The sequence below is a fragment of the Sitodiplosis mosellana genome, unplaced genomic scaffold, assembly GCF_009176505.1.
Source record: "Sitodiplosis mosellana isolate CC-2019 unplaced genomic scaffold, AAFC_SMos_1.0 Smas_scaffold_6170, whole genome shotgun sequence".
NCBI lineage: Eukaryota > Metazoa > Arthropoda > Insecta > Diptera > Cecidomyiidae > Sitodiplosis > Sitodiplosis mosellana.
Window position 1 is genome coordinate 3,463,711 of NW_022601411.1, and position 18,687 is coordinate 3,482,397.

At 33.7% G+C, this 18,687-nt stretch overlaps 3 protein-coding genes across 3 annotated transcripts; all 3 read right to left on the reverse strand.

Annotated features, from left to right (window-relative positions):
- Window positions 1–4,718: 4,718 nt before the first annotated feature.
- Window positions 4,719–6,552, reverse strand: LOC129575990 (dehydrogenase/reductase SDR family protein 7-like). Its single transcript, XM_055460296.1, has 5 exons — window positions 6,147–6,552; window positions 5,889–5,922; window positions 5,451–5,786; window positions 5,071–5,316; window positions 4,719–4,994 (listed from the first exon to the last, which is right to left on the reverse strand). Exons 1-5 carry the CDS (start codon window positions 6,261–6,263, stop codon window positions 4,780–4,782), a joined length of 948 nt encoding a protein of 315 aa, XP_055316271.1. The 5' UTR covers window positions 6,264–6,552; the 3' UTR covers window positions 4,719–4,779.
- Window positions 6,553–8,489: 1,937 nt separating this feature from the next.
- LOC129575991 (dehydrogenase/reductase SDR family protein 7-like) lies at window positions 8,490–11,657 on the reverse strand. Its single transcript, XM_055460297.1, has 6 exons — window positions 10,933–11,657; window positions 10,466–10,835; window positions 9,965–10,084; window positions 9,757–9,888; window positions 9,484–9,668; window positions 8,490–9,404 (listed from the first exon to the last, which is right to left on the reverse strand). Exons 1-6 carry the CDS (start codon window positions 11,044–11,046, stop codon window positions 9,345–9,347), a joined length of 981 nt encoding a protein of 326 aa, XP_055316272.1. The 5' UTR covers window positions 11,047–11,657; the 3' UTR covers window positions 8,490–9,344.
- Window positions 11,658–13,690: 2,033 nt separating this feature from the next.
- Window positions 13,691–16,916, reverse strand: LOC129575992 (dehydrogenase/reductase SDR family protein 7-like). Its single transcript, XM_055460298.1, has 7 exons — window positions 16,785–16,916; window positions 16,464–16,666; window positions 16,358–16,391; window positions 16,177–16,286; window positions 15,885–16,104; window positions 15,522–15,767; window positions 13,691–14,653 (listed from the first exon to the last, which is right to left on the reverse strand). The coding sequence occupies exons 2-7, from the start codon at window positions 16,605–16,607 to the stop codon at window positions 14,454–14,456; spliced, it is 954 nt and encodes a 317-aa protein (XP_055316273.1). The 5' UTR covers window positions 16,608–16,666; window positions 16,785–16,916; the 3' UTR covers window positions 13,691–14,453.
- Between the last annotated feature and the right edge of the window lie 1,771 nt (window positions 16,917–18,687).

Genomic DNA, 18,687 nt, shown 5'->3' on the forward strand with positions numbered 1-18,687 from the left:
CACTCCAATATGGTCTTATGTACGAAAAAAATAATTCCGAACGATTTCGGTGGAATTCTTAGAATTCCAGCCCGGGTTTTTTTTCTTAAATTTCAGCGACTGTTTCGTTACCCAATGCGCAAAAAATTCAAAACATATGCAACATTATTTTGCACACATTTTCTCAGTGAATGCATATCTATAGAAAAACTAAATATATACTAGATAGAAGCGGGCAACTGCGTCATTCAAAACATTATTAACTAAAATACTTATATTCTACTCTATTTATTTATTTTTTGATTGATTGCATCGCTAATGACGCTGATTATTTTCTATCGATTTCAGAAGAATTTCATTCATTCAAAATCATGAACACCTGTACGTATTTGTTTCTAGTCTTATTACGTGAATTTGCAATTATTTCCCCACTTTCGAATAAATCGAATTTTGATTTGTCGCAACGGATCTGAAACCAAACACAATATCCACATCATAAGATTTTCATTTTTCAATAGCCAGAAATCAATGAACTCTTTTTCCTCTAATTTGAATAGCGTATAGTGTACTTCAAAGATCAGTAGTGCTAATTGATTTTGGACTGGTATAATGATGAATCAAATAATATTCTCACACCCATTTACTGCTACTTTTAACTTTCTACTCAATTTTGTTGAATACACAACATGACTTAAAGATTTTGTAGTGAGATACCGAAATAGTAATATGAAGTAGTCGATTGATAAATTTTCACATGAATAACAACAACAAAAAACACAAAATAACAACAAATACCAAAGAGAATCTTCAATAAACAAATTAAAAAAAATATATTTATAATAACTATGGGTCCAATGCATGCATACACTGAAATGAACCAATCCCCTAAAGAGCTTCTTTATACTACTACTTTACACAGAAACATAGATACAAAAAACCTAGTGACTAAAGATAAACAATTTAATAACATATCCACTTATAATATCAGGCATATCCCATATAGTTGTTGTGCCACGAATAATTCTCCGCGGCGGACCTTTATGCGGAGTACAATGTTTATGCTAGCGACAGCAGGATAATATTTCTCCGCAAAGCCAGTACATGGGATGATTATCGCCTATAAGCACTTCAAAATGATTGCAATGACACACGATTGAATCAGTTGAAATGTTGATAAATTTCCTCTCCCTTGTTCACTTAAATTGTGCAGATAACATGGCAACCGCCTTAGGTTCTTATTTTCTTAATATTTTGATAACAATTGAGATGAAACGTCTTTTCACGGAAAATGCAAGCACATCTGATTTTTTCGGGGAAAATATTATTAATTTCGTTAGATTCAAACAGCTTTCGCATTTCAAGTCATTCGAGTTTCGTTGCATCAAGTGCAGAATTGAAATGTAATTCAGCAAAAAAAGAGTCATTAAAATCTTAAGTTGAAATTCAACCGTAACAATGAACATATGTTGAATCTTCGTTCCATCGGGATTAAAAGGACGACTTCTAAAACTTCAAAAGCTGACTGTCACCCAATTTCGGAACAAGCTCTTTTGAGCTACTGAATGTTTTTTCTCGATAGATATAGTTGTGTGTATCAATGTGATTTTCAAACGTAATGTTTGTATTGCATACAAATATAATACAATTTTGTGTTGTGTGCATTGTTAAATGCGCATCATTTTTCAACAGAAACGAAGCGAGCGACTCTGTTGTTCGTAAGACAACCGATTATAATACACGTAAAAATTGTACATAAGAGTGAGCGAGATATCATGAGTTTTTGGCACCCGATTTTTTTCCATATAAGCTAATGCAGTTGAATATAATATTATTAAATGTTTACACATGGAAATATCTCGAAACCGGATGGGTAAATCGGCAAAATGGACCGTGGTGTTACTCCCATAGGGAGTGTAAACACCCAGCTGGTTTGATGGCCTAGAATACAAATCCGCTGGAATTTAAGCTGATCCATGAATTCTCAGGATTTGACCAGATTCCAGTGCTTTCTTTTTTATGTGCATCTGCAGTGACTTTTCTTGCTCCGCCCTCGCCCTGTTGCAAACATTTCTTAGCGCCCTTAACAGTAGGGCAGCCGGACATGATTTTTCGAAAGACACAATTTTTGAAGACCATGCGAAGTTTTTCCCAGATTCCATAAAAGGATCTGTAGCCACTATATGCTAATGATATCATTACCATAACGATTTTGACCCATTAGTAGATATTTAAAAGTGATGCCTTCAGCGCTCTCGTGCGACCTCAAATCGTTTGCGCTCTGGTGCATTGTACCACTCCGCTCCCGGTAGAAAAAAGTCCATGTGCATCTGTAAAGTCATTCTACCAATGTTTTGTATGGAATTTGACCACAATGTAAAGAAATTGAAGTGCTAGAATCAGGTCAAATCCTGAGAATCCATGGATCAAAAAAAACTTATTTAGAGTAACACCACGGTCCATTTCGCCGATTTACCCAGCCGTTTTCGAGATATTTCCATGTGTACATTTTGCCATAGAAGCCAATGCAATGGCAGTGGCACTCCGAGGTTTTCATACAAACTTCCCATGTGGACGGTCGCGACACAGGCAAAAATCGAAAAAAAAGTTTAATTTTGTTTCGATTCTAATACAGTATTTTGTGTGCCCAATCCAATGGTGCTATCGCCACATCGAAATTCGCGCTCTTTATTACTTGATTTGCATTGCAAAAGCAATTCACAACCAAAACCACCATTAAAATGAATCATCACCATCGATTTGAAAGTGTATCACACTTTTCTGTCGCCGTCTTTCGAAAATATATGTAGATCAAAAGCTTCTGCGTATTTATGTCATTCTTATGTCGAAGAACTCTAAGAGTGCGTCTAAAATTGTTGATTTTGACATAGAATTGACATAAGACGATCAGCTTTGAAAGTTTTAGAAGTCGTCCTTTAATCATTGTTGTGCACGTTCCGTAATTTTGTCACACACACTGTGCGAAGTGAATTTTTATTCTCATCAATCAATTAATATGGATGTTCCTCGATTGGCAGGATGCTTTCTCGAAACGATACACATCAGAAAGTCGATCAAAAAAAGCGTTACATCTACAATCAGGTTAATGATATTAATGTGGTAACATGTATTGTCGAATATCCATAGGATTGAGAAATTTGTCTCTACTTTGTGAAAGTCTCCCCCTAAAAATATATATAATGCTTCCATTGACAACAACAACAAAAGTAACAAAGTATAGCCCATGGAGCGTGTTCCAACAACGCCTAATTTGGAAAATCGTTATATCATTCAGCAGGTGGTAGTTCAGTATCTCAGTAGATATACGTTAAGGGTGTCTAACATTTTTCACACAAAAACTTAATTAAAACGTCGAACAGCATACAGCGATTATCACACAAAGGAGTCGTCACCGAAATCAAACCACACAAGCTACAATAACTAAACCAAAAATTAGAACATACAAAGTGGCTGCTTTGAAAGATATATGTAGAAAAAAATGACCACATTCAAACCAAACAAGAATAAAAAAAAAACTATATTGAAAAAAGAACCATGTCCATGTACAACTACCTATAGAGCTTAAGGTATTTGCCCTTTCGTTGAGCAAATGAAATACAATTTAAAAGAAAAATAACATCTTTGCTTCCCTGTTATAGGATTCCATATATGAAATTAACAAAACCAGTGCAAATGATAGAACATACAGGAAAATTAAAATGTCTTCTTCAAAACGAAATCTTTCAGTTAATTCGAATCGATAAATCATTGACACTATTTCGATATAGGAAATTACATGAAAAAAATAATTAAAAATCGTTGCAATGATAAGATAGAAGGAAAAATTGAGAAGATTTTTTTCTTTCCATTTTTGTTAAAGTTAACAAAAAAAAAAAACTAAACCGGCACATTTTTAATTGACAAAAATGTGTCGGGAAATGTTTAAAACACCACTAAAATTTATAATCAAACAATTAACATCAAAATCTATGTTCAGCATTCTTCTTTTTCTGAAGATTATATATAAATTTAAGCTATATAAGACTAGGTCTTTCTAACTTCATTCAGATCATGATGAAGTCAACAGAAATTATGCAATATATGGCATAGGATAAGGAATTATTATTAAAAGGAATTATTTATAACGTCATAAAAGCCTAATTACTCTTCAATAAACAAGTAAACCAAAAATTAAAAATGAATTATTGTACCACACTCAATTAAACCAGTCCATTACTACTGAATCGGAATCAAATGAATTTTCACTCCGAAGAACACTAGATATCCACACATCAACCAAAGTGTGAAACTACAAACGGAGTGATGGATTTGTCTGGTAATAAAGGGCTAAATCATTTATTTAGATTAATCGAAAATAAACTCCAAGCCGTTTAAATTTCGGATGTTCAAATTGATTTGAGTTTTTTTTTGTCTCCTTCAAAATAATGACAAAGAAACAATTTACTTCTTCGTCATTATTTTGGTCGTCAATTTCTTCGTTTGTTAAAAAGTTAACACTTAATTTTGAAATCTATGTTTAGCAGACGACATAAAAACAATTAAAACCAATAATAGATTTCCGATGAATTTTGATGGTGATTCTTTTGCAAGATTTTATTTCGGGATTTTTGCCAAAGAAGAAAATAGGAAAAAAAAAGATGAACCGTTCACGGTGTTAGTTCCCATTTTGTTAAATTATTTAGTCTAACATGATGATAAATAATTTATGTGATCTGACAATATGTATAAATAAAAAAATAAAATTTATTTCGAAATCAAAAATACACTGTTTTTTTTCTTCTGTCATACAATTTGAACATTGTGTGTATATCTTGCGGCCAGCTTTTGGGACCGTTGTTTCATCGCTTGGAAGTAGATTGATGGGCACATAGCTCGAAGCCACAAAACCGGTATAAATTTGAATGGTATCATTTCTTTGTCTTCACGCAAAATTGCTCGAACTGCTTCGTATGCATATTCATCTGGTTTTTGTCCGGCTGCCGTTTCAGGATCCATTACTAAAATGAATTTTAATTTGATTTAAAAGATAAAATTGGTACAAACAAAACCATAATTATATGTATAGGAACCAACCTCCGTGTAATGCACCGTAGCCAGTTAGAGCATTTCGTGAAACCTCGGTTGCAACATAGCTAGGGCTGGACACAAGCACATGTATATTATGTGCAGCCATTTCACTTCTTAAACAATCAGCAAATGCTTGTAGTGCATGCTTAGATGCAGTATAAGCTGACCGATATGGAATCGGCAATCGGCCAACCACACTGCTGATAAAAACAATTTTACCTGATTTACGTTCAATCATCGATGGTAAAAATGCTTTGAGAATGAATAAAAATGATTCATCGATTATTAAATAATATCAAATGTTGAAATTATTTTTTTTTTCTTTTGTTTGAGTGATGCTGTCTAAAGAGTTCCTATCACTAAAATTAGATGAAGACTAATAGAACCTTTCGTTAGTGCGATTGCGCCAAAATAATTTACATTCATCAATTGAAGATCCACCTCTTGTTTGACGCTCATCACATCCGACCGCAGGCTAATGCCACCATTGTTTATGAGGATGTCGACATGCAAACATGTTCGTAGAATATGATGCGCCTTATCGGACAATTGATTGAGTTCGTTGAGGTCAAGCGGTACGATCTCTGGCCGAATTGATTGGATGCCATTCGGGAGTTTACTGTTCAATAGATTGCGTCGAACTCTTTCCAATTCCCCTGCACGACGTGCGGCAAGCACCACTCGACAGCCCATTGCATAGAATTCATGAGCTAAAGCCTCACCTATGTACATAAAAGACGTTTTTAATATTTCGTGTTAATAATGAAAAATGTGAATATCTTAATAATATTTTATTATTATGTTCTACTATAATAGTAGCTCACCAATGCCTGAACTAGCTCCGGTTATTACGACCACCTGTTTGATGAAATCAGATTGAAAATATACACACATTAAATTAATTGAAAACTCAATGTCAAATCTATCGTTTGCACTGAAAAGATAATAGCTATATTCCATGTTGATATAGATATTTCTGAAGTTTCACTGCACCATAAGTTGTTATGTTTATAAATGTTGGCGACATTTGTTTAGAATAAAAAAAGTTCTACTCTTGCATTAAAAAATAAAATAGGTCACACCTTTCCAACGCAGGCTAATCGAGCACTTTTAATTTTGTGCTCATTGTAAATTTTTTGGAGTATTAACCAAACCACAATTGCTAAAGCAAACAACAATAACACAGTCGACGCAACCATACTATTTGTTTTGTTTTTGTGCGCAGATAAAATCAAATTTAAACACACACAGAGTATTTAGACCAAAAAACTAAAGAAACTCTTTGATCGTATTTTTTGAGAATAAATTGTTGAAAATTTATCCAAAATGATCTGAATCAGTTGATATGAATTCCCATTTGTTTTATATAAAAATTTACTAGATACGTTGTGATGCAGTTTGAATCTATACAATCACTGAATCGATTGAAATTAACCCACGTAAACGCATTTAATCGATGACGAGATTGGCGCTTGCGATAGTGATTTTTTTTTTTTCATTTTAAATTCCAGAGATCACATTCAGTAAATCAGCACACGATCACATCGCAACATATATTGGTATACGTTGTCGGTGCTTTCTTCATTGTATAAGCAAAAAGGTGGGATAGTACCTGTTTTGTTATACTGTGCGAATATAGTCGATGTGTTTGCATTGTGTATGATTTCAACATCAATTGACTGACCGGCTTCTCCCATGGCAATGTGAATGTTAAACCACTTTCACCGTACGACTAACTCTTCTACGTAGCAAATAATTTTTGTTTGTTTGATAGTAGTATGACCAATACTATCACAATGCGTTTAATGAATATGTCTGTGAGTTTGCAGACGCCACTCATTACTCGGATAAATGTTATCCATATCTGTTGAGGAATTTAATGCCGATGTGAATCACACATCATTTTAAGTCTGGAAGAAAATATTTTTTTTCCATAGAGTATGCTGGATTTTTTTTTGCATAGAAAAATGTAGGAAAAATGACATGACTCGATGAAATGTAGGAAAAATAATAAAATAATCAATATTGAAAATCCCTTCTACTGAATTGAAGAAATTATAATTATCCATAATTTTTACCACCCAAGAATGTAAATCTTAATTTATTTGAACTTACTCTGGACGCATTTTATTTGGTTGCTTTGACATTTATCTAGACTATTCAATTTGTAGCGAAGCATTTTTCAGCGAAATTTTCAATTTTTCAAAAGGAAAATTCAAACGATTCTACAACACTCAAAAACTGAAAGGGTAAAGTGTTTTAATGGGCTTGCGTGTTGCGTTGAGTTGAGTTTTCACAAAAAAACAGTTGGATTCTTTTCATGCCGACTTACCTACATTCGGTAGTGTATCAATATCGATTAGTAGACACGGTCCAAATAAATACAAATATATATATATTCTTTCCCCCAAAAAAATGTACCGTACCTATGTTTACATATGCTTTTCAGAATTAACTATCATTTCGGTAAAATTGTATTGTATTCAAACGTTCATTGACCTGTTTCACCGGCTGAAAATAAGCTTTCAGTTTAGGTTAAATCATGTCAAAGCTCATACAGTAATAACAAAGTATATTTCTATCAAATAAACAGCTGTCTGTTTGAATTGCTATAAATATCATACCTGATACTTGAATCGCAATGCTTGCTGACTGAAGCGAAAAATGTACAGAAATGTCGATTGGATAAAATTCTTGCACATATCTATGTGGCACCCAACAAAACAGAAAATGAATGCAGGGAACATGGTCCGTCCAATGACGATATATTTCATTGATTTTCTTGTCACCTCAATATGTATTGGATTTTTTTCTCTGAAATATAAGTTGAAATGCGTGCGTTATTAATAATATTTTAATTATGACGGCACATTGCTAACGATTTTGAGTTGAACCTTAACAATGCGGCGTAAAGAAAAGTTCAGACGAAGCGGTTTCACACAGCATACATATTCCTTTTGTCGTGTATATATATATTATGTGCAGAGTCGTCGTCGTCACTTTTCCCCAGACACATAAACTATAAGTTGAGCTCTGTGTCGTGCGCGCTCAAATTATATGAGTTTTATACATATCACTAGATAAAACGAATTTTACTTTAACCTAAATTCTAGGATAGACAAGTGAATTTACATTGACTTTACAATATATTGCGTGGAAATGACTTTGACACATTCGTTGTGTGTATGGAATATGTATACAAAAAAATTTCCACATTCAACACAGTCCATTCAATGGAATGAAACACCATCATTCTTGTGCAGTTTTTGTTTTTGTGTTTCAAGAATATGTGTATCGAAACAACTTTCATGGAATTATGAATTTTCTATTTTCTATTACATTTTAAACGAGCTTGACCAATATTCACAGAAAGTAGAAGCAATAGGAATCGGCGTTAGATTCATTCATGATTATTTGATCCAGAAGAAATGAACGAATGCTCCAATTTCTTTCAGACAGTTCAATTCTATTGTTTTCATATTTTACAACAACAACAAAAACAAACAACATATATTCATTTTAAATGAATTGAGCAAATGAAGCGTTTATTAAACTAATAAGTGTATGTGTCTCAATGAAAGGAAAAACAAAAATGGATCTCTTTCATGAAATTCATAGCAAAATTTGTAAATAACGGAACTTTTTTTTTACCCTCATACTAAATCGCTGTTAATTAATTTTCAATGTAAAAAGTTTTCAACAACCCGTTTGATACCAAAAGAATTTCAGCACTGTCTACAATGTAACAATTTTCTACATGCACTAGAAAGCCCAAGGAACTCATTCAAATAGTGATAAAAAGTTTTCGTCTTATCGGTTCCCGCTATTCACAAACTTACTGTTATCATTAAAAATTCAAATTAAGTACAAATGTATGCAAATTGTTAGGAGTACTAATTTGGCGGCAATTGTTTATACGTTTGTTTTGCTATTTTTGCTATGCTAACACTCTTGACTTGTTGTCGAAAATTACAAAATCACGATGCAAAACACTCACATCTGAAAATGACATTAGTTCTAACCTAATTACAATAATACGTTATTCAGTATTGTTTTATTTCCGAAAATTGAGTTTTGTTTCGTCATATCTTGTTTAATTTTCTGAATGGTTTCTTTTTTCTGCATTTAATTTATAATAATTTTTAGTCAGTAATGAATAACACTCTAACTAGAACGAACGAACTAATAAAATATTCAAGGAATTTCATATCATTTTCTCAAATTTATAATTTACGATTTCAAAAAATCTATGTATCATGTCTTTTAATTCGATTCAGCCGTTAGAACCGTTGCTGGACGACATTGGTGGGTTCCATTTTTTTCGCACGTTCCGCCATCATCTTAAAGATAATAAAAATCATGATAAAGCTGTAAAATTCATACCTCGAATTAATTGAATCTTTGTTAATAATAAAATACCAAATGAAAAAATGGCGGGTATGTCACGCGTAACCAATGCGAAAAGAGAAATGAACTCTTTATATGTTCGTCAGCACCGCCTAAGACAGCCAATAAAATATCATCGGAAAACTTTTGCGGCTGATCGCCCACGGTTTTAGCTACACCGTCTGCTACTACTGGTACTTCTGTATTTTCTGATTTTTCTATTTTAGACCAAAACAAAACGAAAAACAATGACAATGACAATCATAATGATGATTTTAAGGTTTAAATTTTCATTTTAGTTGTTACCTTCTTTTTCGTTCGTAAGTTCTGCTGATTCGATGTCGGTTCGTTCGAAATCGTCCGCAATATATTCGGGACTAGATACGAGCACTGTTACGTTATGCTGCGCGACTTCAGCGCGAAGAGTGTCAGCAAAAGCTGTATGTAAACGTAATTGTTCAGAACGATGTTGAATAACCGATGTTGTGTTAGAAAACACTGCTAGCTTACATACCTTGAAGTGCATGCTCAGATGCCGAAAATGATGAACGATATGGTATTGGCACTTTACCAGCTACACTGCTGACAAACACAATTTTTCCGGACTTTCGGGCAATCATTCCCGGCAGCATAGCTGTCCAAAGTAAACAAGCACATTCTTTTAGTTCCTATCGGTTAAATTAATTGAAGACTAATAAAATAAAATGAAAATTCATACATAAAAATGTAATGAAAAATGTGTTTGTGATAAGAATTCATACGTTGAACTTTGGTGGTATTAACGTTCTGTATATTATCGCCTTCAATTAATTTATTCAGAAATAAATCAAATATATGACCGCATCCAAGCATTAAATAAAACACACGAAAACAAAAGTGAAAGGACTCTGACTTGAAATCGATGCTATGATGGTGTTGTGTGAAATCTGATTTATAATTTTCCACTTAGTAGCGTATTGGGGCGCGAAGGCTATCGAACTGTAAGGAAAATGTAGCGAGTAAAATTTCACCTCACCTTTTGTTAATGCGATCGGACTAAAGTAATTAACATTCATCACGCGAATATCGTCATGAATGCTGGTCGATAGCACATCTGAGCGCGGACAAATCGTTGAATTGTTAATTAGAATGTCAACCTGGCCGCATGTTTCCATAATATCCGCGACCGCTTCTTTGGCCGACATTTCGGATACATTTAATTCCATCGGAACTATTTCAGGCTGGTAAACGGGCACGTTTTTCGGTCTCATTGCGAATAATTGCGTTCGTACCCGCTCCAACTCACGTTGATTTGTACCCACAAGCACAACTTTCGCACCGGCACCATAAAATGAAGCTGCTATATTTGAACCCAAAACCGTATTTGCACCAGTTATGACAACAACCTACGCAAATGTGTCACAATTAACAAAATAATAAACTTATTTGAAACATTGAATGCTTAGGAAAAACACAATTCGTTGAAGAAACAAGAACACATACCTTTCCAGGCATTTCCTCGCGTGCCATCTTGACGCGTGAATCTTGCCTCACTCTTTTATACAGCAATATGAGCAAAATTACCAACAGCATTAACAGAAGAATAAGCCAAAACATTTTGATTTGATTTTATCTATTTAAACACTTGATAATTATATTTATGAACGTTATGACCGTTTCACTATTTCTTTTAGCACTTTATTTTCAATTCACCGTATGAATGTGCACAAGACAATGATTATTTTCTTTTTTAGTTTTTGCTAAATTGGATTTAATTCCACCATGTGTCAGTCGCTGATGTTTAACACATATTACCCATAAAATCACAATTCAGCAACAAGTAAGCTATGGTAGTCGTCTCTCAATCATTATTACAAATTTGGTATTCATCTTTTAAGACAAACGCGATTTTATTACACCGATTCAAATCAACACTGTTTTTGTTGCTATGAAATCTCATGCATGATTTGATTGTATTTTGGTAAAAAAAAAAAGATTATTTGCTTCCGAATATGGTCAACGATGGGCGAAGTGAGATTCAACACTGTCGGTTGTTTTCCCGACTATTTTAATGGTGAGTCTTGAATGTTCTTTCATTTGGATTTTGAAATTAAAGCAATGTTTGAACAATTTCGGCGAGTGGTAACCGAATCGGAATAGTGTGTGATCTCCGTTGCTCTGCTACCCAAACACTATGGATAGATTGTTAGAAATCTAGCGTTTATGCGTAACGGCTCCGTAGTCAAACTAACAACGACATATAAAACAATAACAACAACACAAATACACTCACAACAAACACTGCCGTAAGAATAAGCGGCAGCACATTGTTTACCGTTTGTAGATTGTTTATAATGACGTAATGTTTTTTCCCTGTTCCTTTGAGTTATATACACAGTGTAGCATGGAGAGAGTATAGAAAATGCGTTTGTAGAACAAACAGAAGAATCGGCTGCTATTCTAAATTATCACGTCAAACAATTCAGGTGACACTGACTGCATACTGTCTCCAATTCTAATACTTTTAATAATTTATCTCATCCAAGCCCATAACCTTTCGATTAGAATTTCAACTTTGCTCCAGTTTACCATCGATTTTGCTCATCAATATCCAATATGTATAGATAAATATTTGAAGAATTTTTTTCCTGATAATAAAAAATTTGAGTTTTATTTTCACATTCAAATCATTTAGCACACACGATCTTCAAGGTGCTCAAGCGAAAAACGTACCAAACAAGAGTTTGGATTTGTCCGTTCAACGTAAACATTGGCGGTTTTTACTCTGATACCGGGAAATTATCGATCAAATAACGAATCTATTAGAAATGAGGTATTCTTAATTTCCAATTTCCGCATAAATTGAAATGCAAAAAAGAAACAAGAACGGACATTTTTTTGTTAATTTATATTTTATTGGGTGAATTTCATGTATATTAACTAGATATGGATTACCAATCCTATAATTTGTTTAGTGAAACCGTTCACCTGGACATTTTATAGAGAAACAAATTCATTTTTGATGTTTAAAAATTGTTTTCTTCAACCTCAATATAGTCCTTCTAAATGATAGTGCAAAAATATCTTAAAACACGTAGAAAATACATTTTGAAACCATCGGATCTTCAATGACTTGAATGTAAAAATTCAAACACATACAACAAGTCTTTTCCCCTTCAATTGTTATTCGAAAAATTAAAGTTCACAATCAAAATTTTGGTCAAAACATGATAACGGAAACGAAAAAAATTAAAAATTGTTTCCAATTTTACGATTCGTTTCGTTTTGTGGAAAATCCAACATAGTAATTAAAAACAAAAAGAAAACATATTGACTTCAGCACATATGTTGGAATTTTTTGAAAGTAAAAAAAATAATCTTCCAGATATTAATTTTTAAAAGTGTAAAAAATATCAACTTAAACAGTAATTTTCTATTTCCTTCGGTAAAATCAAAGAGATTGATCGTTCTCTGTTCAAACTATTATTTCTTTGTACAAAGTCTTGTAAAATTATTTGAATAAATTTGAATGTTGACATAATTCTAAATCTATTATTTAATGAAATATCCCTTGTAATATAAGACAAATCTATTGACTAGATCGAGAGGAGAGTATGTGAAAAAATTCGAATATATTTTGAAAGAGGATAGTATGTTTTCTGATGATTCTGTTGGCGTTAAAGTAGAGTATGTTGTAGTACCGTCTAGCCTCTGCGGTCTTCACGGTTTTCGCGCAACTGATAGGAGATAACAACTTGGTGTCTTCGGCAAATTTGTAGTACTCGAGGTCTTCTATAACATCTATCTCTAATCTCTTATCAGTAGCGCGCAAAACGCGCACATAAAAAAGCAAATTTTATATGGAACTTTTTTTTTCTTATCATTTTTCGCGCTTTTCGCGGAGCTGATAAGAGATAAGAGATAACTGACTTCAGCAATGTTATAGAAGACCTCGAAGAAGTGCTACAACTTTGCCGAAGACACCAAGTTGTTATCTCTTATCAGTTCCGCGGAAACTGTGGAAAACCGTTCCGCGGAAACATACTCGCCTTTAACCATTTTTGAGTCGAAAGAAACTTACTCTTCTCTTTCATAACAAAGTCAGATGAACTTACTCTCCTCTCGATCTAGTCAATAGAAATACCGTTAAACGCAAATTCGATAACAATTTAACGATAAATATTCAACTCCACTTTTAGAACAAAAACGTTGAATTTATAAATATGCATATTGGTAAAATACGGGAAAAACATTTCTTCGGTGATTTCATATTGAAGCTGAACAATTATTTAATGTCTTTGGGAAGCAGCAAATTAGCCGAAAAATTCAAGTTTGGTTGCATGTGTTTCTTTCACAAATTGTATGTGATTTTGAATAATTCGTATCGACCTTTATCGGTGTGTATATTAGTTCCATTTACTTAGCTTCTTACACAAAAGGGCATGAATGTAAATTTTAAATTCAACATTGGAACAAATTAGAAAAGTAGATGAATCAATAGAAATGTTTGGTGAAAATGTCAAAGTTTATGATTACAATTTTAATTTTTCTACATTGCCATTGTTAAAAATGATGTCCCACAAGTGAGATCGTACAAGAAATAACGTGCAAATACTACAGTGCTAACAAGGCATAGTTCATCGAATGAGAAGTTGTACAGGAAATTGTGTGCCTTGAAAATTAAAATCGGAAGTTGATAAAAATAGGATTTTCTTCTTCGAAAATTGAAAGATATTGCTACTTCATTTTTTTTTTTGGAAAAGTACAGATAAATCTCGTGTATCATCTCCACTTGTATTGTTTTTTACATTGAAGGGCGTTGCACGCACCTTAACATTCACAATACAAACTCAATGCGAGTGGAGACGCCTGATGAAAAATGGCACAGATTGCTAGTGCTAAGGTTTATCTGTACTTTAAAAATTATTTGGATAAAGAGCTAAGCAAATGGATTCAGAAAAATGAATCAATAATGAATTCGATTGTTCACACACGAATTCATCAAATTGATAAAGTGTTTCCTTTTAATTGCTTGCATTCATTCGACGTGCACGCTTTTCCATGACCCAAAAATATATCGATGGGCATAATAATCGCAACCATTGAACTGCAATTGGCAGAAGCGGTGCCAATGTGACATCTTTCTCTTCGCTGAGTATGGCACGTCGAATATCATCGGCTATTCGTTCCGGACTGGCCCCAGTCGCTGTATTTTCGTCTGTCACTGAATGGTTACACCAAAGTTAATATTAAATTAAAATGGATCAAAATTGTTCTGTTATCAAAAAAAAAAAAATTATAAAAACATCCAAATCGGTTTTCGTCTTCAATTCTGAAATTAGAGTTTCGTTCAAAATATTTTAAAATTCATCCAAAATTGTAATAATAAAAAAGGCACTAACTTTGTTTTTTTTTTTCTCCCTTGGGCTACAAAACGTTATTACCAATACGATACATTATGATCATTGGATGGCAGCAAGATCGAAAACAACTTGAATGACAACTGTAGCGACGCGAGCGCCCTCAATTTCAATAGGAAAATCAATGTAATTTCGGAATTTTTTTCCGAACTAAACAGCGCGACAATTTGAATTTTCTTGATGCTGCCACCCAATGATTATGATATAGTCTGTAGTGTATTCCTTAGCATTGAATTTAATACGACTCATTTAGGTCTAGTTTGTTATTGCATAAACTATAACTGAGGCGTTACATGCAATGTACTACATTACAATGAATGGATGGTTTAGATAGATGGCATACACAGTACAATAAAGTTCAGTTCATCAAAAATAAGCTAAACTTCTGTATTAAATTCAATGCTACCACACTAACCAATACACTACAGACTAAATCATAATGTATGGAAATAAAAAAAAAATTTAAATATCGTATTGGTAATAACGTTTTGAAGCCCGAGGGAGAAAAAAACGAAGTTAGTACCTTTTTTATGGAAATTTTTGGACGATATTCTAATTTCAGAATTGGGGACGAAAACGGATTTTGGACGTTTTTTTCTTTCTTTTTTTTGGACGATTTCTGAAGCAACCAATTAAAATTGAATGCAATTATTTTGTAAGAATTGTTCATACCGCCATATGCACGACCCGATGCAGTCAATGCATTTAATGAAAGTGCTGTATTTATATATCCTGGGCTAACGCACAACACGGATATATTATGTTCGGCTACTTCTGCTCTAAGTGAATCACAAAACGCTTGCAATGCATGTTTCGAAGCCGAATATGCCGAACGATGTGGCAACGAAAATTTCCCTTGAATACTGCTAACACATACAATTCGACCCTCTTTACGTGTTATCATTTTTGGTAGTACAGCTACAGAGCGTCAACGGAACAGAACAGAAATCATAGCAAATTAACAAGAAGCTATTTTTAGTGAGCGAAAAAAAAAACAATCTCATTCAATTTAATAATAATAATAAAGAAATAAACCTTTGGTCACAGCTACAGCACCAAAGTAATTTACAAGCATTACTTGCACGTCGAGATCAACAGCCATAGACACAACGTCCGCACGTACACTAATTCCAGCATTGTTGATTAAAATATCAATGTGTCCAAATGTTTCTTCGATTTGTGCAATTTTTTCAGGCAACGTACTTAAATCTGATACATCCATTGGAATGACAACGGGCGGGTGTGTCACTATACGCTGCATGAACGAAGAAGAAATGTATGAGCCTGTATGGAATTATCAGGAAATTCACACACAATTTTCAATTACCGAATGCATTTCCAACAGATCGGTGCGCACACGTTCCAGCTCTTCTTTTCGTCGGGCAGCCAAAACAACCTTGCAACCAGCCATATAAAATGTGTGCGATAATGCCTCACCTTTATAAAAATGAATTTTGAATTTTAAAGTTATAAGTGTTAATGAAAATATATATAACTAAAGAACTAACCCAAGCCGCTGCTAGCACCAGTTATAAGCACAACCTGTACAAATATTTGAAAACCGTTTGATTTTACTTAATCATTAAGACTGTGAGATAATATAAATTGACATACTTTGCCCTCTAGAATATCCTTATTTTTTCGGAGTCTCAATTGAGACATCACTTTGTGCACAATAAATGGAATGCTCAATGGCATACATATGGAACCGATAATCCACCAAAATGTATTCCAGCTTGTGTTTGTCACTTGTTTCATCTTTGCAATTATCACTCGGCGTTGGCTGAATTTTGTCTTCAAATTTTTCTATTATGACACTAGATACGAAAGTACCCAGTTCAATATGCAGTAGAAATTTTGTTTCGATGTCAGATTTCTTGTTGTTGTTCTATAAACTCTTCTGTCAAACTTCATCAGCATTCATCTCTTTCTTACCCTGTTCAACTCTTTGTCTCTTTTCATCTCAGTTTCTCCGTCTCTCCAAACTTTATGCAATGGAGTGAATGCGCGGTGAGTGAATCAGCTGTTATACTCTAAGTGTTCGCACAAACACATACAAATGTCATACTACAACAACGACGACGACTGGAACCGCTCTGAAGTTGGTGTTGCAATACGTGTGTGAGAGAGCAAATATAAACTCGTGAGAGTAGCTTGCTCTTGAGGCTTTGTATGGCGTGTAAACAAACGAGGCCCAAGTCAAGCCTATCAGCTGTTTTCGATATGAATATAGTCCAAACGATCGCTATTATAAGTTATGATTTTTAGTGGGCCAACTTTGATGGATCCGAAATTTAAATCTTAATTACACATAATTATATTTTTCACAAATCTCGACTAAATCAAATCAAGTGATTTTAGTCTAGTATGTGACATACAGAAGAAATTTTCGAAATTGTTGATGTACATATAGACTATACAGGTGATGTAAAGCATAATGTACGAATGAAGTTTGAATCCAAGCGTACGACTGTGATGATTTTGCTGTTTTTGTTGTTGTTGTTGTGGTTGCTACTGCTCTCTATATTACACATATAACGAACACAAATATGCGTGTGCTCGAGTTAAGAAACAGTATGTTTCTATAATGATGAGTTTTAGTAAACAAAAGAGCTTTAGTGAATTCAAACACTTTATTGGTTCTAATGATAAACTAAGACTGGTGTTCAATCGTTTACAATCATATTTATAGGTCAAGTTTAAATTATATCAATATTGAATTGAAATATTGAAATATTAACCCAAGAGAAACGGCCAATATGTTTATACGCTGTCTATCCGCCGAAAATACACTACAATATATATTCACGCTTATTGAACGCCGAATTCAATATATATTCTAGTGTATTTTCGGCGTATTCTTCAGCGTGAAACATATTGAATCAACGAATGCATTCATAGCCACCAGAGGGCGCCTGAATATGTTTCATATGACCACCTTGCCATAGTACGAATTTTCGGCCAAAAATTCGCCGATGGCCAAAACTTTGGCATAGAGGCCGAATTCAGAAAAGTACTTCCTACATTTTCGATAGGTCTTGGCCCCAGCAATACGTGGTTAAAATATCGGCACGCAATTCTGTTACACCCTGTATAATATCGATAACGATATTAACTCCCGCGACTCATGTGCATTGGCGTTGAAATTCATGTTGTGTATCTTCTCTATTTCACGGCGATTTATTTTCGCGATTACATTCTATGTGTGATGACTTGGACTCGAAATCACTCTCCTCCGTTCATGAACATTTCATTTCAGACCAATCATTCGCTCACAGGCTCGCAATCAGTGTGAACGAAATTACGATTTGGTTCTATTTTAAGTTTAACAAATCGTTTAACCGTTTATTCTTTCGTCTTTTCTCTCGGCAATTCGTTAAATCATTTAATATTTTCCCACAGACAATGTAATCAATCTTCGACAAATTGGTGCCAGTTTTATCAGCTTATCAGTAGTTTGGAAAAGTATTTTCAAATTGATTCGAGTGATTCTTGAACAATTGTATACAAAAAGTTGTGTTCAGTGATCTCAGTCTAAATTTAATCACCAATGGATTACACACATTTTTATTGGGCGGATGCCTGACAAGTGCATCAAAGAAGTGATTATATCTATTTTTAGGATATCTGCAAAGCCACCGTTGGATTGGATTCGTGTGAGTATATGTTCATAACAATCGATAAAATCTGACTAGGATACACGCACACAAAATCATTGTCGTGTACGAAATTACTACAAATTCGTGATCGGATAATAACATTTGTTGCATTGTCTCTGCACTTTTAAAACAATAACAATTCAGGATTTTTGTTCATTTTGTCTAATCATTGAATAAAT